General features: G+C 48.4%; 1 protein-coding gene across 2 annotated transcripts in view; it reads right to left on the minus strand.

The window, feature by feature from the left end:
• Positions 1-18,572, minus strand: part of KAT6A (lysine acetyltransferase 6A) — a 68,185-nt gene extending 49,613 nt beyond the window's left edge. For both annotated transcript variants that reach the window (XM_088455869.1, XM_088455868.1), the window contains exons 1-2: positions 18,439-18,572; positions 16,139-16,948 (exon numbers count right to left, since the gene is read on the minus strand). In XM_088455869.1, coding sequence (XP_088311995.1) covers positions 16,139-16,720 — 582 coding nt within the window. In that variant the 5' untranslated portion in view covers positions 16,721-16,948; positions 18,439-18,572. The remainder of the gene's footprint in view (positions 1-16,138; positions 16,949-18,438) is intronic.
• Positions 18,573-26,510: the final 7,938 nt, after the last annotated feature.

A 26,510-nucleotide genomic window follows, 5' to 3' on the forward strand; every position in this document is an offset into this window, starting at 1 on the left:
TAGGAGCAGAGAAACCAACAAATTCTGTGATTTTAGCTGTTTTTATGCTTTTTTAAAAAAAAATACAGATCCAAAACACAAAACCCAGAACCCAAAACACGGAAGGGTGGTTTTGGCAAAACCAATCCAGATCCAAAACACGAAGAAAGATCCAGATCCAAAACCAAAACACAAAACACGAAAAGTGGCCGATGCACACCCCTACTTTAAACCTGGGGATTTGTTTTTGTATGCTCTATATGCCTAAAAATTGCACAGGGCAGTCTATTCAGGCCATTTTCAAATAAAGGAATGATCTGTTTATTTCCAACCATGGAGCCATAAGGCACTGCTTATGAGACAAGTGTCTACCTTGAGATCCACCAAAGATTTGTGTAGGGACAAGAGGCTATTGGTCCTCACCCACAAAATGGAGATACTTTGCTCAGGACCATACCATATCGCACCCAAAACTGGGTGATACAGAGCATATAAAAAGGATAGGCTTTATCTGGTCTAGCCAGGTGGTCTGGGAGGAGAGCACGGTGCAGGTAAATGAATGGATGAAAAACCACTACCCCATACTTTACCAGAGGATGTCCCTTCCCCAGATATTATCTAGAACAGTGTTTCCCAAACTCATTCCTCAGGAAGCACTAACAGTGCATGTTTTCCAGGGCTCCTCAAAAGGCCCCCATACACCAGAGACTGATCGCCACATCGGTGAAATCGAACATGTTGGATTTCACAGATTTGCCGATCACGATCAAAAAATGATCGCGATTGGCAGATTAGTGAAATTTAACATGTAGAATTTCACCGATCCTGCAACGGATCGCGGAACATCGAGAGCCGCTGTTCTGCGTTTCCGATCCAGTCGCAGGATCATGCAATCCCCCTAAAGAATCACAAGTGAAATAATTAGCTCCACCTGTGGATCTTTTAAAAGAGGTCAGTGAGTAATAAAACTCCTGTGCACCAATTGAGAATGAAAACCATGCAGTTCGTGTTCTCTGAGGAATGAAGGCCGCCATACATCAGAGATGGATTGCAGCAATTGTGCAATTTGCAATTGATTGTGTAGAAAAATCTGCAATGTATGGGCTTCACAGATCGCAGATTGCAACCAAAAAGTGATTGGAATTGTTTAATCAGATTGTCCAACATGTTGGATTTCACAGATCGATTGGGGCTGTAGATTGCTAGTGTATGGACATGATCAGCAGATTTGCAGACCGTTTCTAGCAAAATGATGGGCCTTTCAAGATTGCCAGATCTGTGTTTGCTGCAATCGATCTGCAAATTACTGAAAAAGATCTGTAGTGTATGGGCGCAGATTGCTCGATTGGGAAATCCTTAGATCGGGCAATAAATCTTCAAATTGTTCAATTGTGGTTTTCAGATTGCTGATGTATGGGGGCCTTGAGTTTTGGAAACACTGTTCTAGAACTTTGGATCACCACCCTGAGGCAACATCTTATCCAGAGGTACTCTGCTATGGAATGGCCTCCAGTCCTTCCTAGAACACATACTACACTTGATATTAGCCAAAAGGCTGATAAGTAACCACACACCTTCAATGGGACCACCAGGCCCTCTTTATAACTCCAAAACTCAACAAAGAGCTTTCAACTGGATGGTTCAATAAGTAAGATAACAAAACCTCTCACGTATGTAATGTTCTCCATTTCATTCTAATTTCCCACGAGGCCAGAGCAAGTAGTCCACTGCTTACCCTCACAGCCATTAGACTGCGCCTCATATCAGTCATATTGCCCCCAACCTATGTTGTAAGATGGCGGGGCTGGAACAAACATGGTCAAACATTGAAGTGTGTAGTGTGATCAGATTTCTGTGTCTAAAGGGTACATTGGCAGCTGAAATCCATTGTCAACTTGTTGAGGTGTATGGTGACAGGTCAAAAGAACAGGTTTGTGTTAGTGCACTGCCTTTGATAATGGCAGGATAGACGTTCAAGATGAGCAGCGAACCGGCCGGCCAAGCATATCCACCACAGATGACAATTTGTACCGCATTGAAGGTCTGATTCAGGAGGACACGCATTTGAGTTAGTGATATTGAAGACGAACTGAACATTTCAGTGGGTACTGCGCACAACACTGTTCATGAGCAACTGGGGTACATGAAAAAGTGTTCACACTGGGTACTCAAGCAACTCACAGAAGTTAACAAAACACTCAGGCAATCACACATTTGAGTTGTTAAGTCACTACTATTGGGAAGTACTGGACCATCCTCCCTACAGTCCTAACCCGGCACAGAGTGATTTCCATCTCTTTGGACCATTGAAGAAGCACCTGGGTGGAAGGCGATTCGCAACCAACGATGAAGTTCAGCAAGCCATCATGTCCTGGCTTCAGTCGCTTGACACTGATTTTTTCTATCCTGGGATAGACGCCTTGGTGTACAGTTGGAACAAGTGCGTAGACAAGTATGGGGACTATGTGGAAAAATAATCTGTCCATACTATTGATTATACGTATGTGTATGAGTACATTTAGGCAATGAGAGGTCCTGTTATGTTATTTAATGGACCACCCTTGTATATTCGCTTTCTTTATAACTGGGTTGGGTGTACCTGGCTGGTATCATGCTGATGCAAAAACTGACTTAAATTTAAATCAGTATAAAACACTAATGTGTGTAGCCCCATCCCTAAATAGAACTCAGAACTTATTTTAAAATTTGCTGCTCCTATCATTTCAGAAAATAGATTCAGGTCTACAATTAAATTGGTTTGTGTGTGCCTATTTTAGTAATGCAGATATACAAATCACAAGTTAGCAAATACAATGACATCCAATTCTCAACTCATTGTAAATGGCAGAGTCTCCATTCAAATACAATACAGATACAGCCCACCTAGTCCCATCACAGGAACTGCTCACACTATGTGCAAGGAACACATATCAGGAAGACAAAATATCGCTAGTGCCCGCATCAAGTGGTTATTACATTTGGGCCTATGAGGGGTGTGCCCATCTCTCCTCATTACTAGCAATCAGAACAACAAGTGCTATGGAGTCCTGCTGTACATAGCAACCACATTCTAACTGTCTAACTGCAATTGCATAGCGCCATTTAGAAAGTGAAAGCAAATATCTGATTAGCTGCAATAAGTTATAGCAAAGCTCTTTGGGACATTGGTTACCCAACAGATGTCTTTATAACATCCCATCATGCTTTGAGAGACTGCCAGAAATATAGATCTTTATGGTTGGACCCCCCCCTTCGATGCGGACTACTTTCTGGCCTCACCGTGCAACCTATGACATTAGCACTTTAAGGGCGGTATTCAAATGTTATAGCGTGCCCGATCTCTGTCGTCTAAAGTGAAGGGGGATATCGGGGTGCTATTCAATTGTTGCCGTTTTCCGCGCTGATCGCGCCCAAAGTGGTCGGGTTTAGCTGCGTAAAATGGCTACCCCCGACCAAAGTGCTGGGTATGATCACGAAAAGTGCTGTTTGGACGCCCAAACAGGTCACTTTTCACCCATTTCAGCTCGCACCCCCGTGGGGCTGCGAGCTGAAATAGTGCGCTGGCAGCTGATTGCGCCCAACTGGAGCAACAATTGAATAGCTCTTGTCGGGCGCGTAGAAGGGGCGAAACAATTGAATACTGCTCTAAGAATAAAAGAGAAAAAAAAAATATATATATTTTACAAATTTACAAAAGATAGTACCCATGAATGCAAGAACCCTACAACCTGGTACCAGACTGTGATTTTCATGCTATAGGAGCTAAAGTAGTTTCAAAGTATAAATCTGCATAGTAACTGCCACCAACATAAAAATAAATAAAAATGAATAGGTGCTCTATAGACCTTCATTTTCCCAAATATATTCAAATACAGCCCTAGACTGCTCAGAGGGGCTTCTAGGTCACCACCTTCCATTGGCTGTCAGGTACAACTACATGACCAGAGCATGGTTAGACCCTCATAACCCAGAGCGGATCATGAATGAGGATACATGCAAAGAAAGGAGGAGGAATTAGACAACAACAACTACTGTAGTTTTTCTCAGACTGTCCACCGAAAAGTTACATTTTATGAAAATGGCGGCGGTTATGGCACAAAGGACAAAATAAAATAAAGGGTCCTTCTAATAATTGCTGTGCCTTCTGACGGTAACCGTTGCAATTTGAAGGCAGGATCATTTTCTGGCAAGCTCCGATTGTTATTTTATAACACTTGAGGCCAGATTCAGAGATTTACCTAAATCCCTGATGTTTAATGATCTGTGTATGCGCAGGAGCTGCACGTGCAGATCTGGTTCTGCAATGTCTGTCGCAGTGCCCTGTAAGCCACTTAATTGACATGCTGCTGGCTTTTGGAAATGGCAACAGATGCATTCCAGAAAACGATGACATTCGCCCCATTTTCTGAGTGTGGCGAAGTCAGTGGCTGCGTCCTTGGAAGCAGCTTCACTGGTCCCCGGGCAGCGTGATTTTGGCGGACATCCTGAGTAACCTGCGGGTTAGTCAGATGTTGGATGTTCATGCAGTTGATCCGAGGCTGCGTCTTCGGATGCAACATCGGATCAGAGAAGCAAACAGTGGGCGTTTCTTTACTCAAAACGCCTACATCAAGCTTTTGCATAATTTCGCACAGGCACTGCGACAAAATTAGCGTTCATCTCTGATTAGGCCCTTAGTCAGGTCATACATACACGTACCCTGCTGTAGATTTTATTATGTAGATTGTATTTGCTTTATTTACTATTTTATAGCTCCAATTATGTACCATGTAGTCTTGCAGTAGTATAATCAGGCAGCACTGTGATGCTCCAGGATTCCACACTGAGCTGTGCCCTATCCAAGGGCAACACGGATGAACAAGACTACTTCATACACATACCTACAGGTACAACCTAGAAAAGGAGGAGCAAGGCGTTTAGTACAAGTTGAAGGAGAACACATCCACACGGTGGGTACACACTAGACCAGCAGTTTCAACCGCTGTGCCGCGGCAAAGGGATTCCCAAGTGTGCCGCATTGCCGCGAAGAAGCGGTGCCAGAGATGCCTTGCCTGGCGTGAAACTCCTAAACTCTGGGTCAGGGCAGCGCTGAGCTCTTCTGGGTGACTCAGCCGCTGCCCAGTTGTGACCAATGGAACGCAGCGGCGTGACATCATAGGTCATGTACGCCGCGTCGCCCGCACAGTTCTCACTGCTGAGCAGTGAGTTTGACAGCGTGCAGCTGAGGGACAGGGATGGGCCGATATCTTTCAGGGAGGCCAGGGTGGCTGTGTTTTTTTTATATGGGGACAACTTATTATTTTGCCTTCTGTGGGGACAATGTATAATACTTTGCCCTCTGTAGGGGTCAATGTGTCAAATGTTGCTTTCTGTGGGGGCCAGTGTGATTGTTTTTGGGGTTTTTTTCAAGTGCGGGCCAATGTGTCTTATTTTTGTTTTCTGTGGAAGCCAATGTGTTTTTATTTTGATCTCTGTGGGGGCCAATGTGATGGTTTTCTTCTGCGGCAGCCAATGTATGTGTTGTCCCGTCCTGTCCCCCTATGGGGACCAATGTGCGTGTTTTTGTCTGTAGGGGACTGATGGTGTGCCTTGGCAATTTTAAAATAGTGTTTGGTGTGCCGCGAGTTGAAGAAGGTTGAAAATCACTGCACTAGACCATATGTTGCTCCGATCCATGGGATCAGACGACCTATCGGGTACATCGTCTAATGTGTACCCATGATATGCACGCTGCAGTGGGTCGTTAGCGACATCGCCCAGCATTGGCAAGTGCTGCATGCCAGGTCCTGTCGACGGCGATATCGCACTGGCTACACATTGGCTGATGTGCTCCCAGCTATAGTGTTCATTCTCTCTCCCTGCACCGGTTACAACCCGTGCAGTTCCTCTCCCCTGCCTGGGGTGTCACACTCTGCTCTGGTGCTTCTAGCACACTCTGGTATGTATCTCAGCACTTTATTGCATCAGCTGAGTGTGCTAGAAACACCAAGGCAGAGAGCGACACCTGAAGCAGGTTGTGAAAGGTGCTAGAATGAATGCTACTGCCATACAGATCACACTGGTATACACGGGTCTATTTACTAAGCAGTGATAGGAGACAGAGTGAAAAGTGATAAGAAAGTGATAAGGTGCCAGCCAATCTGCTCCCAATTGTCATTTTTCAAACACAGCCTGTGAGATGACAGTTGGGAGCTGATTGGCTGGCACCTTATCACTGTCTCCTATCACAGCTTAGTAAACAGACCCCATAGAGAGCTACAAGTCACCTTATACTGTACTCCAGGGCTGCAAGAGGAGAATCACCATAGAGATCAATGCCAGAATGTACTAAGAATATATAGAAAATATACCAATTCCATATACATCAAAAGGACACCCTGCATGTGTGTACGGGATCTTTACTGAAGCTCAGAGTGACAATTTTATTCTAACACAATGGACACAATGCGGAGAAGTTTCTCTTGTACCTTAAACGTATAAAACGTGTTATGTAAACTAGTCAATACTAGGAACAACAGAGGGAAGGAGGTAGTTGCCGTGGAAATACAGACAGCGTTGCTCAACATACGTTTGGAAACAAGGCACCCATCTGTTCATGTTTGGCATATAAATGTATGTTGGTCCACATTCACAGCAAAACATTTATAGCAGTATAGCATAGCAGGAGGAAATTCATAGGTGATGGCGGAAAAGTTGGATGGCGTAAAAGTTATCAAATCCCACCCAGCCACAGTGAGATATCAAAAATTTAAAACAAACACTAAAGATACATCAGAAAGGATTTGAGCTCACTACCATTAGTAAAAATTTACCAGAGGTGTCCAACAAGCGACAAAAATTTACATCAGTAAATTAGTACCACTACTACAACTATACAAAAGCAACCTAATGAATGAAGATTAAGGGCCCTATTCAATTTGGAGCGAAAAGTCCGTTTCGGCGATACATTTTCGCCAATTTCATTTATTCCAGTGTTCAATTTGGACGACTTTTCGCCGGTGCGAAAAGTCAATGCAACAGACCTGATGAAAAAGTATTCCCATTGAATAGGTGGCGAGAAAAAGTGCAGAATTGGGGTTTTGAGGTACAGACTTCCAAAACTGACTCTGCAGTCCTTGGACAGTCCCCTAAAAGTAATCTCTCAAAAAAAATAAAAAAAAAAGAAAATAAAAATTTAAATATATATATATATATATATATATATATATATATAAACATATATATATATATATATATATATATATAAACAGGAGATATGGTAAGAACTTACCTTTGTTATCTCTGTTTCTACGAAGTCCATAGGGTCCACAGGGTTGACCTTGGGGGGTTATAGCTGGAACAGGATCCATGGGCACCACACAGTTAAGCTTTTAGCTCCCAGGATGCACTTGGGTCCTCCTCTATACCCCGACCCCGAGCCACAGGCACCTCAGTTGGTAAGCAGCCTAGGCCGGAGGAGAATATGGAACAGAGAGAAGGAAGACTGGAACACACAAGAAACCATACTCACAGCAATAGGAGACGGAAAACCGGTGACCAGCCACACAGCCCATTTGAAGCCAGGTGCGTCAGGGCGGGCGCCCTGTGGACCCTATGGACTTCGTAGAAACAGAGATAACAAAGGTAAGTTCTTACCATATCTCCTGTTTTCTACTTCAGGGTCCATAGGGGGTCCACAGGGTTGACCTTGGGGATGTCCCAAAGCAGTTCAACTAAGGGCGGGGACGCTCCTGTGCTGAAAGGAGCACCCGGCGCCCAAAGGAAGCATCCTGAGAGGCGAAGGTGTCAAACGCATAGAACCTCAAAAACGTTTGAATAGAAGACCAAGTGGCCGCCTTACACAGCTGAACAGCAGAAGCGCCACGTCTAGCAGCCCAAGAGGGACCCACAGAACGAGTGGAATGAGCCTTAACAGAGGCTGGCACAGGTAAACCCTCTTGTGCATAAGCCTCACAAATAACGGAACGAAGCCAATGGGCTAACGTTTGTTTGTTGGCAGGCCAACCCCTCTTGTGAAAACCAAAGAGGATAAACAAGGAATCAGACTTCCTAACCGAAGCCGTCCGGTCTACATAAATTCTAAGCGCCCGGACCACATCTAAGGAAGTCTCACCAGCTGAAAGATCAGGGGACTGAAAAGCTGGCACAACAAGTTCCTGATTAATGTGGAACTTCGAGACCACTTTGGGCAAAAACTCAGGACGAGTGCGGAGCACCGCTCTGTCCTGGTGCAAAATCAGGAAAGGAGGGCGACAGGAAAGCGCCCCCAATTCAGACACCCTCCTGGCCGAAGCAATTGCCAGGAGAAAAACCGTCTTAAATGTCAGCCACTTGAGCTCCACCGCCTCAAGAGGCTCAAACGGAGGACCCTGCAGGACCCGTAGCACCACCGCCAAGTCCCAAGGAGCCACAGGAGGCACAAAGGGAGGCTGGATCCTGAGAACACCCTGGAAAAAGGTGTGAACGTCTGGTAGTATTGCAATCCGCCGTTGAAACCACACGGACAAGGCGGACACATGAACCTTCAGAGATGCAAGGCGTAAGCCGAGATCCAATCCTGACTGAAGAAATTCCAAGATCCTGGAAACTCTGAACACCTGAGGATCATAATGTCTGGACTCACACCACTGAAAGTAAGTGTGCCACACTCTGTGATAAATCCGTGCTGAAGCAGGCTTGCGTGCCCTGAGCATGGTACCAATAACCGAACTGGAGAAGCCCCGAGACCTCAAGACGGCTGTCTCAAGAGCCACGCCGTCAAAGACAGCCGACCCAGATCCGGGTAAAGCCAGGGCCCCTGAGACAACAGGTCCCGACGCTGAGGAAGAAGGTACGGAGCGTCGATGGAGAGGCTCCTGAGATCGGAGTACCAAGGACGTCTGGGCCACGCCGGAGCTACCAGCACGAGCATGCCGCCGTCCTGCTTGAATTCCGCAGAACCCGAGGAAGCAGGGATAGCGGAGGAAACAGATACGCCAGGTGAAACGTCCATTTCACCGACAGCGCGTCCACCAGACTTGCGCCTGCGTCTCTTTTCCTTGACCCGTAAACGGGCAACTTGTGATTGTGACGGGAGGCCATCAAGTCCAGCTCCGGCAGTCCCCACCTGTCCACGAGTAGCTGAAACACCTCTGGGTGAAGCGACCATTCCCCGGGATGCACGTCGTGACGGCTGAGGAAGTCCGCCTCCCAATTGAGGACTCCGGGGATGAAGACCGCCGAGATCGCCGGAATGTGACCCTCCGCCCAAGTCAGGATACGAGACACCTCCGACATCGCTGCCTGACTGCGAGTTCCGCCTTGGTGGTTGATATACGCCACCGTGGTGGCGTTGTCGGACTGCACCTGTACCGCCCTTCCGTGAAGAGCGGGGCCGGACGACTGCAGGGCCCTGTATACTGCCCGCAGTTCCAGGATGTTGATGGGGAGAAGTGCTTCTTCCGCTGACCAACGACCCTGAAGCGACAAAGAGCCGGTCACTGCCCCCCAACCCCGGAGACTGGCATCCGTCGTGAGCAGGACCCAGTCCGGGATCCAAAATGGGCGCCCCTCGACCAGATGAGCTGTCTGAAGCCACCAAGCCAAAGATTGCCGAACGTCCGGAGACAACACCAGCACCTGAGAGCGGATCCGGTGAGGTAACCCGTTCCATTCTGATAGAATCAGCCCCTGCAGGGGCCGGGAATGGAACTGGGCAAATTCCACCATGTCGAATGTCGACACCATGGACCCCAGAACTCTCATAGCCGAATGGACCGACAGACGGCAACGGCTCAGGCAACTGTGTATCCGCAGCTGTAGGGAGGCGACCTTCTCCGGAGTCAGGAAGATCCTTTGCTGACGCGAATCCAGCAGGGCTCCCAAATGAACCATCCGCTGTGATGGAATCAGGGAGGACTTTTTCCAATTTATCAACCACCCGTGTGCTTGCAGGCAAGCGATCGTCAGGTGGAGATGTTGAAGCAGTACCTCCGGGGAGGTCGCCAGCAACAGGAGGTCGTCCAGATACGGCAGCAGCCGTACATTCTGGTTCCGAAGATGTGCGGCCATGACCGCCATAATCTTCGTGAACACCCTCGGTGCCGTGGAGAGACCAAAGGGTAGCGCCCGGAACTGATAGTGGTGTTGAAGGATAGCGAACCTCAGATACCGCTGGTGTGAAAATGCTATCGGAACATGGAGGTAGGTGTCCTGGATGTCCAGGGACACCATGTAATCCCCCGGTTCCATCGCCAGAATGATGGAACGTAACGTTTCCATCCTGAACTTGGGAACTCTGAGAAATTTGTTCAGAGACTTCAAGTTGAGGATAGGGCGATGAGAACCATTGGGTTTCTGCACCAGAAACAGAGACGAATAATACCCCGTCCCTCGTTGTGATAGAGGAACGGGAACAATGACCCCTGCTTTCAGCAAGGACTCTATAGCCTCCTGAACCTGTAACGCCCTGGTCTTGTCCTGAGAAGGACTTGTGCAGAAAAACTGGTGGGGTGGTCTGTGCCGAAAAGACAGGGCGTACCCCTGGGAGACCACTTCTCGAACCCAGGTATCCGTGGTGGTATTGTGGCACTGGGCAAATAGAAGAAGTCGGCCTCCCACTCTGAGGTCCCCCAGAGGGAGGCCAGTCCCATCAGGCCGCAGGTTTATCTTCCTGCTTGGAAGAAGGGCGCCGAGCACTCCAGGCTTGCTTCTTGGGTTTAGAGGCAGACTGTCTCGGGAAGGACTGACCTTTCGCCTTACCCTGAACCCGAAAGGAACGAAAAGCCGAACTCCGAACCTTAGCAGGCAGTGCCGCTGAAGGGAGGAAGGCCGACTTGGATTTAGCCAGGGTGTCCACTATTTTGTCCAAGTCCGGACCAAATAGTAATTCCCCATTGAAAGGTAAGGCCTCCAGACCCTTCTTTGAATCAGAGTCCGCTCTCCAGGACCGCAACCACAAGGATCAGCGGCCAGACACCGCTGCAGCCGATACCCGCGAGGTCAGCAGACTAGCATCTAAAGAAGCTTCACCAATGTAAGAAGCAGCGTCCCTCATTTGTCCCAACAACGCCCGCTGGACATCCGGAGCGTCGTCTGGGAAGGTATCTTCCAATGCATTGGCCCACCCCTCAATGGCCTTGGCCACCCAGGAGATGGCCATGGACGGTCGGGCCACCGCCCCGGAGAGGGAGTAAATAGACTTTAAGCAAGTCTCAACTTTCCTGTCCGTGGGATCCTTCAGCGAGGATATCGACGGTAATGGTAAGGTGGCGCCCCAAGTTAAACGGGTGACATGGGAATCCACCGCCGGTGGAGTTTCCCATTTTTTACAATGTGCCTCAGGGAAGGGGTAATTAGAAGCCAACCGCTTCTGAGGAAGGAATCTCTTACTGGGCGCCTGCCAAGCTACCGCCATATGATCCGTCAACTGATCCGACAGGGGAAACACCGCAGAAGCCACCTTAGTTTTTTTGAAACTAGGAAACTTCGACTTAGGAACCGGTGCCTCATCCTCTATAAGAAGAATAGCTTGCACCGCCCTAACTAGTGCTCGCACATTAATGGACGACTTGGTATCCATTTCCTGGACCGAGGCTTCCGAGTCAGTGTCATCAGGGACCTCCCCATCATCTGAGGAACCCTCTGAGTCCGATACCTGAGCAGCCCGTGTCATGAGTGGGCGTTTTGAAATCCTAGAAGGCATGTCAGTCTGCAACATTGACTGAAAAGCCGAGGAAGCGGCCGCCAAATTTTGCACGGAGTTGGAGAGCACATCCACCCATGGTGGAGGAGTCGCCATAGGGGCCTGAAAAGGTACCACAGGCTGCTGCGGCACAGGGGAAGCCTGTATATACATAGGCAACCCCGCATAGGGACCTACTGTTTGAGACCCAGGAGGACTCCGCAATAACTGCGGGACACCCGGGGAATGGGGGATGGTCGGCTGGGGCACCGCCCTAGTAGGGAGAGCAGTCGGGACCGACAGACGGTCCGCAATAGACACCAGCACTTGAGAAAACATCGCCCACGGTGGTTCCTGCGCCAGAGAAGGTCTGGATGGGCCAGGAGCCACCTGGCATCGACTACACAGGCCATCCTGTGACAAATCCTCCCTATCTACTCCTGCAGAACAGCGTCCGCAGGAGGCCAACACCGGAGCCACTGAGCGCTCAACCTCCTCGTCTGACATGACAGAATATATTATATATCTGGCACCAGGGTAGAAGTAAAACGCACTCACCGGTGTGCTGAACAACAGCCCACAATATGGCACTGAGTAGCACACAACTGTATGTGACGGACCTCACAAATACGTGATCTATATAAGTGAGGTCAGTAGAAACGCCCCTCCCCCACACACCTGTAGGGCTTGTAGGAGAAGTAAAGGGATAGGTATAAGCTGACAGTAAGTAGAAAATAAGCACAGACGGCAGCACTAGCAATAGTCACATACCATGCAGGAAGATATACTCACTGCACCTTTACACTACAATCAACCTGCCCAGATTCAGTGTCTGGGAGGGCTATAGTGCTGTGTACGCTCTCCTTAATCAGGGGAGAGGTACACAGGGGGACCGGTCCGCGTGCTCCCTGAGATCTGCGCTGCCACTGGGAAAATGGCCGCTGGAGACCTCAGAGGAGGAGTGGCCGTGTAACTGCAGCTCAGCGACGCCAGACTGCGTGCTGAAAGGCGCGCTGAGCTGAGGGGAGGAGCCGCTGACAGGGAAGGCTTCCTCCCCTGGCTGGCCATAACCCCAGGGATGCTGGCTTCCCGCTTGCCCCTTTATCCCTGGTGGTCTAGTGGTCCCACGGGTTATGGGAGGGGCCCGCCGCCACTGCCAGCAGCCTCCGGTCTGTCCCCAGGACCGGAGGCTAAAGGACTGCATTTAAGGCATTCCGCGCGCCGCCGCTAGCCAGCGACGCGCGGCTTACCTGAATCCCCGGCGACTCCGGCAGCAGTCCTGGGAGGTAGACAGAGTCCGGCTAGTACGGACTCTGCCCTCCCGCCGCGATCCCCAGATCAGTACTGGCGTCGCGGCGCCAGTCGGGGATCAGAGCGGCAGCATGGGCGTCTGTACAGACAGCCCTTCGCTGCCGTCTGTAGTAAAAAGAAATTAAAATAAATAAAATCTAACTTAAAATAAAAAGCTTCTGGGGGCTGCTCCTGCAGCCCCCCTGCGCGGTGACCGACTCCGGCCGGGCACCAGCTTACACTGAGGTGCCTGTGGCTCGGGGGCGGGGTATAGAGGAGGACCCAAGTGCATCCTGGGAGCTAAAAGCTTAACTGTGTGGTGCCCATGGATCCTGTTCCAGCTATAACCCCCCAAGGTCAACCCTGTGGACCCCCTATGGACCCTGAAGTAGAAATTATATATATATATATATATATATATATATATATATCTCTCTATCTATATCAAAAAGTACCTTAGGATACCCCAAAAAACCCGGCAGCAGAAGCCCAACAGCGCTGGAAATCCTGATCGTCCCTAAGGCAAGTATAAATTAACCTAACCCCCTAACCATCCTTAGGGGTGTCTAACCCTAACCTCCCCCCCAAGTGCCTAACCCTAATCCTCCTGGGGGGGGGGTGCCTAACCCCCCCAGTCCCCCCCGGGTGCCCTAAACATAACCCTCAAGCCCCCCCCGCTTGCGGCGCCCAGCATCCCTTCGATTGGGTAAATGACAGGTGTCTAGATATAGACGCTGGTCATTTATCCCACGCCGGGATAAAGCAGCCGGGAAGCCGACTGTCGGTATTTAGGCAGCCGGTTTCCCGACTGCATACCTTTTCATGTACCCCAAATTTGATGGGACTACTTATTTTATCAAAAAACCCCTCCTAAATGCTATTCTTCACCAGGCTGATTCCCCAAAACTGAGAACGTTTCGCCGATTTCACTTTCGCTGGGTCCCATTTTCGCACCCAAAATCAGCGATGACGGCGAAAAGTCCGCCAACTGACACTTCGCTCCAAATTGAATACCTGCAATTATAGAAATTAAGTTATCGGGCCGTTCATTAAGAAGGTAAAGCAGGAGATATCACATATCTCCTGCTTACCTTCCTATCACTGAATGGCCTGCTATCCCCATACTCAAGTATGGGGAGAGAATCCATCAAGCTCCGAAAATACAATATATTCGGGTGCTTCATTGCAGGAGCGTTAACCATCTTCGGAGGGATCCTTTCAGATCCATTCGCCCCTATCTGGCTTCTTCCGCCAGCAGTCGGGGCTCTTGTGTGCATGCGTGACCGGACCAGAGCTCCTTGTACATGCGTGACCGGACGTCGGGGCTAGTGTACATGCATGCACACTAGTGTCACTGCTCGCGGGGACAGACTATTTTTGGATCAGCTGTCTCCGCGCAAAAGCAATGATGAATTGCGTTGCTGTCAGCGACGAGTTAGCATGTTAATTATCGGGGTCCCGATAATTAACATCATGAATAGACCCCTAGAGGATAATTAGTGCTCACTCCATATGTGCATTAAGTAACCGGTGTGTGATAAAGACAAATCATTAAAATGCTGGTGTGAAAGGAGGATACTGTAGAAGAGACATTTCTCTAATTAACCAATGCAACAAGCACTTTGATGTCCGAAACATTATTTACACCCCTAGAATAGATGAGATGTAGAGGAAAAGAACTTCAGAAGACTTGGCGATACTATACTACACACGGTTACAGAATGCCTCACTGCTGAATAAGTTAGAGTAATGGTGCAGGCAGCTTATTTCTGATGTGGACCTGTCGTGTACACTGAGTGGAGGCATCAACTTTCTGAACTGCACAATTAATAGGGGGGGGTAATTATATTACCAGCTACAACTGGTCCCCAGTAAATCCATGGGCCACATTCTCATCAGTTCAGCCCATGGGATGGCTGCTCCACTGTATGTAGGGCAACAAGTCCACTTTAAATGTAATTCAGTATATTTTAGTCATTAAAGGAAAAATTTAAAAAACCTTGAAAACTCCAAATGCAGAGCATTGTAGATAATAAATCCCACATCTAATGAGCTGGAGAGAATATGTTCTCTAATGATAACCTATTTTAACCCAAGTGCTATCGGTACAAATACCCCAAATATGGGCCTGATTCAGAGGGTACATGTAGAGTCGCTGCTGCCGCCTGCAGGCGGCCAAGGTTCCCAGTCTGTGCATGTGTCCCAATGGTTACAGCACAAAGATGCTGGCCGAAACAGAATCCGTGCCATCCATTCGGTGGGCGATTCTAGTAGGTAACAGGCGGATGAGCTACCCAGACACAGGAGTCGTGGTCAGCAACTGCATCCAAAGATGCAGTTACACTGACTCAGGTGGCCATGTTTAAATGGAGAACGTGCACCCGCCATAGGGCAAGTGCAATCTCCAATGGTGCGCTTTAATACACACATAGGCAGATCAGCGGCGTAGCTGTGGGCAGCTTAGTGGGAAGTTTGTCGGCTGTGACATGTTTTTCTGCGTAAAAAGATGAAGCTGCAATAGCATCCTCCTCTGTATAATCCCCTTTGTCTCCCTGAGGGCAATTCAATGGATTGCGATGTTGAATAGCCCCAGGAAGGAGGTCCCGAGCTATTCAATTCACCAATTTAAGTGCTTCTATTCGTACTTAACAGCGCGGTGTTAAGTCCAACTAGAAGCAATTAAGTTGGAGAATGCCGGTTAGCGCGACTAAAGCAGGGTGTTTAGTCGACCGGCATTTTCCGACATATGTGCCAGGCGGAATGCTGTTAGCACCGTGCTAAGCTGTAAAACAGCATCACGGAGGGCACTTTCGTCGGATTTCTACTCTCGCCTCAGGAGGGTGCGAGTGGAAGCCCTCCTTAGTCGGCTAAACATCGAGGTCAATTGAATAGTCCAGGACCTCCTTCCCGGGTCTATTCAACATCGCGATCAATTGAATTCTCCCCCCTGTGTGTTATTTTTAGATGACCATAATGAACACAGGTCTCCGCTAACTTCTGACACAACTGATGTTATTCCTCATAACAAATAACCAGAAACTATACATTAACTTAAGAAGACCAATATGCAGTGACAGGTAACCTGTCCACAGGCACTGTAATGATACACAGCATAAAGATGAACTCAGGATAATGAGGCAGCCATTCATAAACTGAGGAACTACTCCGTGGCAGGAGCTCCAAAGTGGCAAACAGGCGTTTACTCACCTTGTCTTTTTCATGAGACAGCAAACACACTGGCGGCAGCGAGGCTAATGATTCCCATCCCTGCTTGCCCTCTGTCATCTTGGAATTCAGTTTGTACAGCGACCCATCTTTTACAATTCTCCCATGGCCAAGTGCACGCTTAACTGCAAGCCTTAGCTGTTGGTGAAAAGCTGAAGCTGCACCAAAGGCTGCCCCAACATCCCGCTGACTCCGAAGAAAGCGTTCAATACTCTTCAGAGAAGAACCCCCTGGCTCAGAGAGCCCTTCTAATGCCCTTCTCAAGAGCCGGTGCCAGTCCACACCCTCTGGCCGCCCTGGGCTCCTACCAGTCTTAGGTAGTGACAAACGGCCTGGATTATCAGGGTCCTTGTAAGAATTTTGCCCTTTGTTAGTAACCTTAAGCACTGTTCCATCCTTAACACTGAGTTCCAGCTGCTCCAAGACAGTGTGGCGATCAAGGCCGTGTGAAGTGGACACAGCATTGCAGACGCGCTCTTCTGATGGGCGCTGCTTCTGTTTCTTCACCTTCCTGATAGCCTCCAGGATCCATTGCGTATACAAAGGATTTGCCAGCTTCACCATGATGACTGTATATCCATAGAGGTTTAGCCTTGGTCCTGGAGGGAGGAAAGGAGGCTAGCGCTGCCCGGAGGCTGGCTCACCATAGCATACACCAAGCTTCTGTCACGCCAACCGTACCAAAGTCTAGGAGTCTTGGTATGTTGTGATGAAGTACAGGACAGACTACAACCTGGAAGACTTCTGTTATACCAGGTGTTAGACAATGCAACAAGTTTGATCGTCTCAAACCTGAGAAAAGAAAAGGAGAGTATGTTACAAGTTTTAATAAGTAGTACCTCTACAGAGTAGCAAACTTCTTATCTACTCAATAAATAAGACTGTCAATATACCAAGGAAAATACTACCTAATCTACTAACACAATGGAATCAGACACAGTCATTGCAAAAACCCCTTTACCATGTCATATATTAGTATTCAAGTGAAAGTCCACTCACTATACCATGCCAATGAACAAGCCAAAATGGATACTTACTTTGGAAGATATACGAATTTTGGCTGTAACTATCCTACTTATGGTATGTAAGTCGGGGTAACCAAACATAAAGAGACATTTTAAGATCACTGACAAGCTGTGATAATCTCAAGCACCCATGATTTTACAATCTTTTGCTAATAAACCGAAATGATGAAGGATGCGTAATTAAAAATTCTGGAAAATTGCTAAAATGTGTGAAAATATAGATACAGCCAATTCCAAAATGGTGCAATGAAACCCTATAGCAGAAACCAATGCTTCTTTATACAGCATTGAAGAACAGAGACACCTGTTACGACATACACAAACATAAGCATGTGTGACCTGTAAGGTGCACCAGACACCTTGTGGCACTATATAAATAAAACATCACCACACAATAACAACAACACTGACCAGCATCACAGCACCAAAACCTGCAATCACTTAAAGTGAAATCACACACTTTCATCACACACACACACAGTCAGATTAAATATATATATTTTTAAAAATGGGCAAAACATTTTGGCTCTGGTAAACACAAAGCTACAAAAATACATAACTAATTAAATTCAACACTACAAAACAATACCTGACAGCACATGAGCGGCGACACACAAAATAAACATGTTGAAGTCAGTAGGATAAGACTCATATGTATCATGTAACCAAACGCGGTGTATGCGGACATGGGCACTCTGCAACCGTACAGCTATTGCCGAACCACAAGTCTCAGCATACTATGTCAGGACCTGCTGGGACTTGTAGTTGCAGTAGAGTCACATGTTGCCTGTGCTGTACACAAACACTCAGACCTGCTGTGTGGGGTATAATGGGCTGTGTGTACAGACACCGTGTGTGAGGAATTAGGAGATGCTCAGACACAATAACACACAATATATAGTACTCAGCATCACTGTAAGAAGCAGCATGCCCAGTCTGGGTACATGGGAAAGGCACACTGCGGCCCACTACCCATGTAATGGCCACTGCACATACATATACACTGCAGAGGAACCATACAGACATTCTTGTCTCATGTCTTACGTCAGCCGGGCCCACTGCGCCTCTCCCTGGCCAAAAAACGTACGCAAGTCCCCGGCTCGCTTAGGCGGCGTAGGCCTCAGGCCAGGGCCTTGCAAGAGGTCGGAAGGCGGCCCTGGGTGGAGCCGGGCGGTTAGAGAGACAGCCACCGTAACCCCGGGAGAAGCAGTAGTCGGAGAGAAGCGGAGAAAGAGGGGGATGAGGGTGATCTCTTACCGGGAGTCCCAGGAGGCAGCAGCGGCGGAGCGCGGAGACACCCCGGGCTGATGCGGCGGCCATCTTGAAAGCTGAAACCTGGGGAGGTACGGCGAAGCTGGGAACAGCGCGGCGGGTGGATGTACAGTTGCTTAGAAGAGCGCGGTTGGCGTACAGACAGGTAAGCGAAACAGCGCGGCGGGACCGCAGACAAAAAGACAGAACAGCGCAGGGAGATGCAGCGGGGGGTCAGCGGAACAGCCGGGACAAGGGGCGGAGTTGTTGTGTGCATATCACGTTGTGGGCGTATCCACAGTGCATGGAAACCGGTCTTTGCTACATAGGGGAGGAGCTACGAGTACAGTAGGTCAGGGAGGAAACCAGTCAAGGAACAGCGGCTAAATTTGAGTGCTGATTGGCTGTGTTACGTCATCTGTAGGCGGGGCCGTGTGCTTGTTGTTGGACGGATTCAGTGAGTCAGAGAGGGAGGAGCGGACGTGAGTGGAATAGCAGCTCGCGTTTGCTGATAGGTAAGAGCGGTCAGGGAAAAGGCGCTTGGGGTAGCAGGCGAGACCATGTGACCGTTAACGGGCAGGGGTGCAGAAACAGCCATATTAGTTTTGGGCAAAACAAAAGGCGTCCATCTTATTAACCCATTCTTTCCCTGATACCTTGCAATGTTACCCTACATAACCCCTCCCTTCATGCATATGCAAACTATTATTAATATTGGGATGCAAACGAGAATCATTTGCATGTCAGTGTGTTCAAAGGTTCAAATCCTGAGAGGCATTGATCACCCTTCAGTCAGTTCTGCAGCTGCTCTCAGTTATATGGTTGGGGTTGGTATATTGGATACATATTTATACATATAACCTTAAAATATTATGTTCCCAGACATTTTTCATGTGATTATCAGGTAAATACTTTCATCTTTGCTGGCTGCCACCAATTTCTAAAGCTGGATCCTGGGTACACATCAGAACGAGGTAATGTACGACGGACCGATAGCCCGTTCTGTCCTTCACTACCTGCAACAGGGGCACTGGCAATATTGTCCGGTTTGACGTGCAGCGCGGCCAACCGGACGATGTCGCAAGCGTCTGCGGGAGTGCGCATATTGGCTGTACACACTGAGCAATGTGGCTATGTCGTTCTGATTCAGCCGGAAATGACATCTCTTCAGTGTTTACTCAGTCTTTGTTGTTGCTGATTGGTTGGTACTTTATCTCTCTCCAAGCTTTGATACATCTCCCCCTGGGTAATCATGACAGGAGCAGGATCGTGGGGCTCAGTATTTCATGATCGGGGAACCTGCTGTCTGTAGTACTAGAAGTCCCAGCATGTTATGCCAGCCAGAGGCTGGCACATTATGCTGAGATTTATCATAGCTGGCAACAGTTTAAAACTATTTCCAGGAGTCAGTTTGCTACTGAGAATTTGCATCTGGACTAGACACATGCAGTGCAATCCTATCTCCCAGATATTTGGGGAGAGCAGGTGAGTATGAATATGAATGAGGGTTGAAGTTGCCAAAAGGATAATGAAAAGGGGCAGACTATATGGGCCAAGTGGTTCTTATCTGCTGCCAAATTCTGTTTCTATGTAATATACTCAATACATGGAATTGTACATTTGTCATTGGTCAATATTAAAAACAGAGAACATTTCCATGATCAAAAAGTCTCCAATGGCAAATCCAGAAAAGTTGGGACTATGGGCCTAATTCAGAGCCGCTTGCAAGCGGCTTGATGTTTGAGCCCTGCGCATGCGCCGCATCCAGCGTGCGCATGCGCGAGCCCCGACGAGCGACTGAGCTTCAGTCGCTGCGGGGCTCGCTACAAGATGGGGCGGCTGTCGATGGTGAGTGACAGCTCGCCCCGTTTTGTAGGCGGGTAAGGGGGGTGGCTGCACAAACGCAGGCGTTCTCTTAGGAACGCCTGGCGTTTGTGGGAGGACCTACTGACATCACTAGGGATGTCAGTAGTGGACTTCCTGCTCTATTAGAGCAGGGAGTCCACTCGGGCTTGCGGCAGCCGAGACCCTACCTTAGGGTCTCGATGCAAGCCCGATGGTCGCGATAATCGTGATGGTCTCCAGCTAGCTCGCACAAGCTGTGGGTGGACACCCACAGCTTTGCGAGCAGCCTGGAGAAAAAAACGCCCACAGACCCTGCGAGCTGCCTGCGGCAGCGAGCGGGTCTGAATCAGGGCCTATGCCCAGAAACTAGTGACAGTCGGTCACAGCAACTTGAAACTTCCCAGCAGCTGGAAGTCACAGGTTTTCTACCTCTGCATTAAGGCAACATTTAGAAACTGTAGAGGTCCAGGCCACTATGTACTATCATAATGTGTGCTCCATGCCTAGTAAGTACTGCAGAGTACTGTGATGTTACCAATGTAGCATATTCATGTGAATTACACACTATATACATTCATTTTATTCTCAAATCATGTAACTGCCTGGAAAAATTTAGAACAAAATGCAACATTAAGTGTGCACTTTAAAAGCTCTATTTATCAATATTATTTTTACTAAAAAAACTGAGAATTATTTCAGTATCACATACATTTATTACAGGACAATTAGTGTAGTTTTCATGAAAAACTACTCAATGCCCTTTAATTCGCATATTTTTAGTATGCAGATCGCATTTCTCAAACTTGTAATGGGAAATGCGATCTGCCTGAGATTTACTAAAAATATATAGTTAAAAAATACTGAGGAAAGCCCTGTGATAATAATGGCATTTGGAGAGGGCGTTATCCAGGGTTTCATTCAGTTCCCCGACTCCTGCTCCGCTCTGACAGGCAGAGCAGAGCCGGCCCCCTGTGATCAGCTTTGTGGTCTAAATAGACCAACAAGCTGCTGCTGATCAGGGTCACAGTGCAGGAGCTGGGCGACCTGTTGTCCGGAGCCCCAGAGGACATCAACGGAGTACCGATCACCGAGGTAAGTGTAAGTCAGCGGGTGGGGGGGGGAGGTTGGTGAGTCAGCGCCGCATGTGTGGACACCTCACTGTATTTTTTGCGAATAATACAGTGAGAAAATGCGGAGGGGATTCACAGCGACAGAGCTTTATTAATAGCTCTATCCCTGCAACGGATTTTTGATAAATCCCTGTGATATTTCCTAAATTCACAATGCGAATTTAGGCGAAAATATCACACTTCAACAGCATTTTAATGTGGATTGTAGTAAATAGGGCCCTAAGGGAGAAATGTTTCTGGGTCAGGCCCTCCACTATGTTGCAGAGACCCACAGTAGTCACATGGACTGTTATCACTATATTTATGCTTTTGTCTAGAAGTAACTCTGCACAAAGTGCTATCATCACCACTTCATACTTGCTTACTTTTGAAAAAGCATTTCAGGTAGATGACTATGGGGGTGACTCAGAGGAGGACACATTTGCAGTAGCAGCGATGACAAAGTCGCAGCCGCCACTGCCTTACTGCCTTTTTATGAGAATGCCATGGCTGACGGGCGTCATATTGAGATGCCTAATGGCCACGGTGCAAATCCGCCGATGTATGTCTACAGACGCACCACTGATCGGACATCCGACATTAGAGCAACCGTATGGTTGTTCAGTGTCACGGCCAGGGTTTCTCGGCATGGTAGTCACCGGGTATTACCTGTGAGGTCGTTATGGTGGGTGGTCTCTGTCAGCGGTGCTGGTGTTTGGCGAGGGGCATTGGCTGCGCATGGTTCTGTGCGGGCACATTGTCACTAGGCCTGGTGAGGTCTGGCGGTGTTTCCGTTCCGTTGGCATGGGCACCACCTTCTTGCCTGCAGCCATGTGATTACGGCTGTTCAATCCTGGTAGGTCATGTGCTCATTCCAGCCAGTCACAGCGCGGCACTGAGTATTTAGGTAGGTCCAGAGCCTTCCTTCCTTTGCCAGTGCAACGTGTTTCTCAGCTGCTGCTGAGAGAGAGTACCTGTGCCTTCCTGCCTGCTTGTATACGCTTCTAACCTGAACCTTGCCTGCTCCAACCTGCTGGACTTACCCTGCACCCTCCATATACCTTCTCTCCTGCCTGAGTACCTGAACCTTCTGTTTCCCTGCACCTTGCTTCATTTCACGCCCAGCTGGACTTCACTACATCTGCCTGCATCAGTTATAGCTCACCAAACCTGCATTCTGTTTTCAGCTCACCATACTTGTATACTGGACTGTTCCTGCCTATCACTATCTGGACATTTTCTCATTAACCCCCACTAGCGTTATCAAGTGCACTTTAGTGCTATACCTGGACTTTTTCATTTGCCATTCCCATGTCTTCTAAATCACTTATTAAAAACTCCACTTTTCCATTTAAGTCTGCTTCTGTGTCTGCTCCTATCAAGGGTGTATCTACCCATTGGCCAGGATGGCACTCGCCAGGGGCGCTGACCAAAGGAGGGGCGCCGCCTGGCAGTGCCACCAGTAGCCAAGGGGTGGACAAGTCCCCCGACCCCACAAGTGTAGGGCAGACCGCAGTGATAGCGGTCTGCCCTACACAGTTTACAAACACACATCCGCCAGCGGCGGCTGTGTGTTTGTAATAGTAGCCAGCCAATGAGAGTCAGACAGACTCTCATTTGCTGCTGCGTCGTCCGCGGAGGGAGCCTGCTGGAGCTCATAATGAGCTCCATGTGCCGGCTCCCCCTGCAGCATATGATGGGAGAGACGTCATACGTCATGCTGTCTCTCCCATCCAGGAGAAGAGCGGCCGGGACTCAGAGCGGACAGCGGTAATTGCGTCAGGAGCGGGGATCAGGTGAGTTGAATTTTTTTTTGTTCTTTGTGTGTGTAAGCCTGGCACTACAGGGGGGGGCACTGAAATAGGGGGTGGCTGCTACTGGGGGCACTTTATGGGGGGTGCCCGCTACTGGGAGACACTGTATAGGAGTGGCCACTACTGGGGGCAATTTATGGGGGTGGCCACTACTGGGAGCTCTGTATAGGGGTGGCCTCTACTGTGGGCAATTTAGGGGGTGGGTGGCCACTACTGGGGGCACTGTATAGGGGTGGCCAATTTAGGGGGGTGGCCACACTGGGGGCACTGTATAGGGGGGACTACTACTGGGGGCACTGTATAGGGGGTGACTACTATTAGGGTCTACTACTGGGGAGCACTACTACTGGGGGCACTGTATAGAACCTCACAGTTTGCACTGGCCCCATGAATCCGGCCACGGAACAGGAGTCTGGAGTGGATTTATTTTGCTGTATTGCTGGTCGTTTAGAAAACCTGGAAGCCATGCAACATCAAATGGCCCAGTTCCTACAGGAGATGTCTAAATTCCAAGATACTCTGCAAACCTCGTTAATCACCCCTGGGGTATCAGCAACTTCACCTCCTCCTGTACCTGGTAATACAGGGACCAGGGTATCCCCTCGTCTACATCTACCCATGCCAAGCAAATTTGACGACAATCCTAAGCTCTGTCATGGTTTTTTAAATCAGTGTGATATACACTTTACGTTACAGCCTGATAACTTCCCCACCGCTAGAACCAAAGTGGCATACATCGTGTCCTTGCTGACCGGCTCAGCTCTGGATTGGGCCTCCCCACTCTGGGAGCATTCAGACTCCCTGCTGGATAATTATACAAACTTTGTATCTTCATTCAGGAGGATTTTCGATGAACCTGGACGCACAGTGTCAGCATCGTCCAGCATCATGACCCTGAGACAAGGAACCCGTCCTGTCAGCCAATATGCCGTACAGTTTCAAATCTTGGCATCAGAGCTTAAGTGGAATGAGGAGGCCCTCACCTCAGCCTTTTGGCATGGTCTGTCCGACCGATTAAAAGATGATCTGTTTACCTGTGAGCTCCCTACCAATTTAAATGATATGATCTCACTCTGCAACAAAATTGACCTACGCTTCAGAGAACGTCAGGCTGAAAAGCACAGAACTGACCGGCAAAGGTCATTTACGTCTCCCTTGCCTACCCGTCCACCCCATCCTCCATAGATGAGGAGCCCATGCAGGTGAACCAAACCCAACTCTCCAAAGAGGAACGTCAGAGAAGGATGCTAAAAAACCTCTGTCTGTACTGCGGAGATTCGGGTCACCTGGTGGCCTCCTGCTCCCGCAAGTCGGGAAACGCCCGTTCCTAACTGACCTTGGGGACATCAAGTTAGGAGTTATTTGCCCGTCCCCAAATACTAAAGATTTCAAGATTTCCTTAGCTTTGGATCTCAAGCCCAACCCTGTCTTCGTCTCTGCTCTATTATACTCTGGAGCAGCCGGAAACCTCATGACTTCCAGCCTAGTTGATAAACTACAGATTCCTTGTTTTTCTCTCAAGCAAGCTATTTCCCTGACTTCTGTAGATGAACATCCTGTAGCTAAAGGACTGGTCACCAAGGAAACTCAACCAATATTAGTTCGTGTTGGGGCACTCCACTACGAGTCTTTAAAGTTCTTAGTGATACCAGAGGCTTCTCAAGAAATCATCTTGGGACTACCCTGGTTACGCCAACATAATCCCAGGATAGACTGGTGCTCAATGCAGATTCTTTCATGGGGAACTGACTGTCAGAAATCCTGTCTTCCCAAAATACGACCTGTAAGAAAGACAACTTCGTTACCATCTCCAGCTATACCCGAGGAGTACCAGATATTCTCTGATGTTTTTTCCGAGCAACAGGCGAACACCTTACCTCCCCACAGAGAATGGGACTGTCCTATCGAGCTGCTGCCTGACAAGATGCCACCCCGTGGTTGCACCTATCCTCTATCCGTGCCTGAGACTCAAGCCATGTCAGAGTACATCCAGGACAACCTAGCAAAGGGGTTTATTTGACCTTCCACCTCTCCCGCTGGAGCCGGCTTCTTTTTCATTGGAAAGAAAGACAGTCCTAAGACCTTGTATAGATTACCGGGGCCTCAATGATATATATAACGATTAAGAATCGGTATCCTCTTCCCCTGATTACAGAATTGTTTGACAGAGTTAAAGGGTCCATCATATTCTCAAAACTGGATCTGAGAGGGGCTTATAATCTCATCCGCATTTGTGCTGGCGATGAATGGAAGACCGCCTTTAATACTAGAGATGGACACTTTGAATACCTTGTGATGCCCTTTGGGTTGTGCAATGCCCCTGCCGTGTTTCAGGGCTTAGTTAATGAGATTTTCCGGGATCTGTTGTACGTCTCGGTTGTAGTTTACCTGGACGATATATTGATTTTTTTGTCGTCTTCTATAACAAAACATCATGAACATGTGAAGGAAGTATTGTCCTGTCTAAGAAAGAACCACCTTTATTGCAAACTGGAGAAATGTGTCTTTGGGGTTCCCAGTGTGCCATTCCTTGGTTACGTCATCTCTGGGTCCAGTCTAGAAATGGACCCCAAGAAGGTGCAGGTGATTTTGGATTGGTCCTGTCCTCAAACGTTGAAAGCCATCCAGAGATTGCTTGGGTTCGCCAACTACTACAGGCGTTTTATTAAAGGATTTTCATAATTGTTGGCTCCCATTACTGCCTTGGCCCTAAAAGACGCTAACCCTGCCCTATGGCCACCTGAGGCAGAGACTGCCTTCCAACTTTTAAATCAGGCATTTATTTCAGCTCCAGTCTTATGACAACCAGATTTGGATAGGCCATTTCTAGTGGAAGTGGATGCGTCTTCAGAGGCCGTGGGTGCAGTTCTTTCCCAGCGTTATGACGATAAACTAATTCATCCCTGTGGGTTCTTCTTCAAGAATTTTTCTCCTGCCCAGCATAAATCTTCACGTCAGGCACCGGCTGGTGAGTTATTGCCACTACCTATTCCATAACGTCCATGGACGCATCTCTCCATGGACTTCGTCACGGATCTGCCGAATTTCTCAAGGGTTCACTACCATCTGGGTCATAGTAGACCGATTTTCTAAAATTGTCCATTACATATCACTAAAGAAATTGCCTTCAGCCCCTGACCTGGCTCACTTGTTCGTTCAACATATTTTCCATCTCCATGGTCTTCCAGCTGAGATAGTCTCTGACCATGGTGTTCAGTTCACAGCAAAATTTTGGAGAGCCTTATGTTCTGTATTGCAAGTAAAGCTAAATTTTTCTACGGCTTATCACCCACAAAGCAACGGTTCCACT

Source organism: Taudactylus pleione, unplaced genomic scaffold (assembly GCF_031769625.1).
Source record: "Taudactylus pleione unplaced genomic scaffold, aTauple2 ptg000676l, whole genome shotgun sequence".
Taxonomy (NCBI): Eukaryota; Metazoa; Chordata; class Amphibia; order Anura; family Myobatrachidae; genus Taudactylus; species Taudactylus pleione.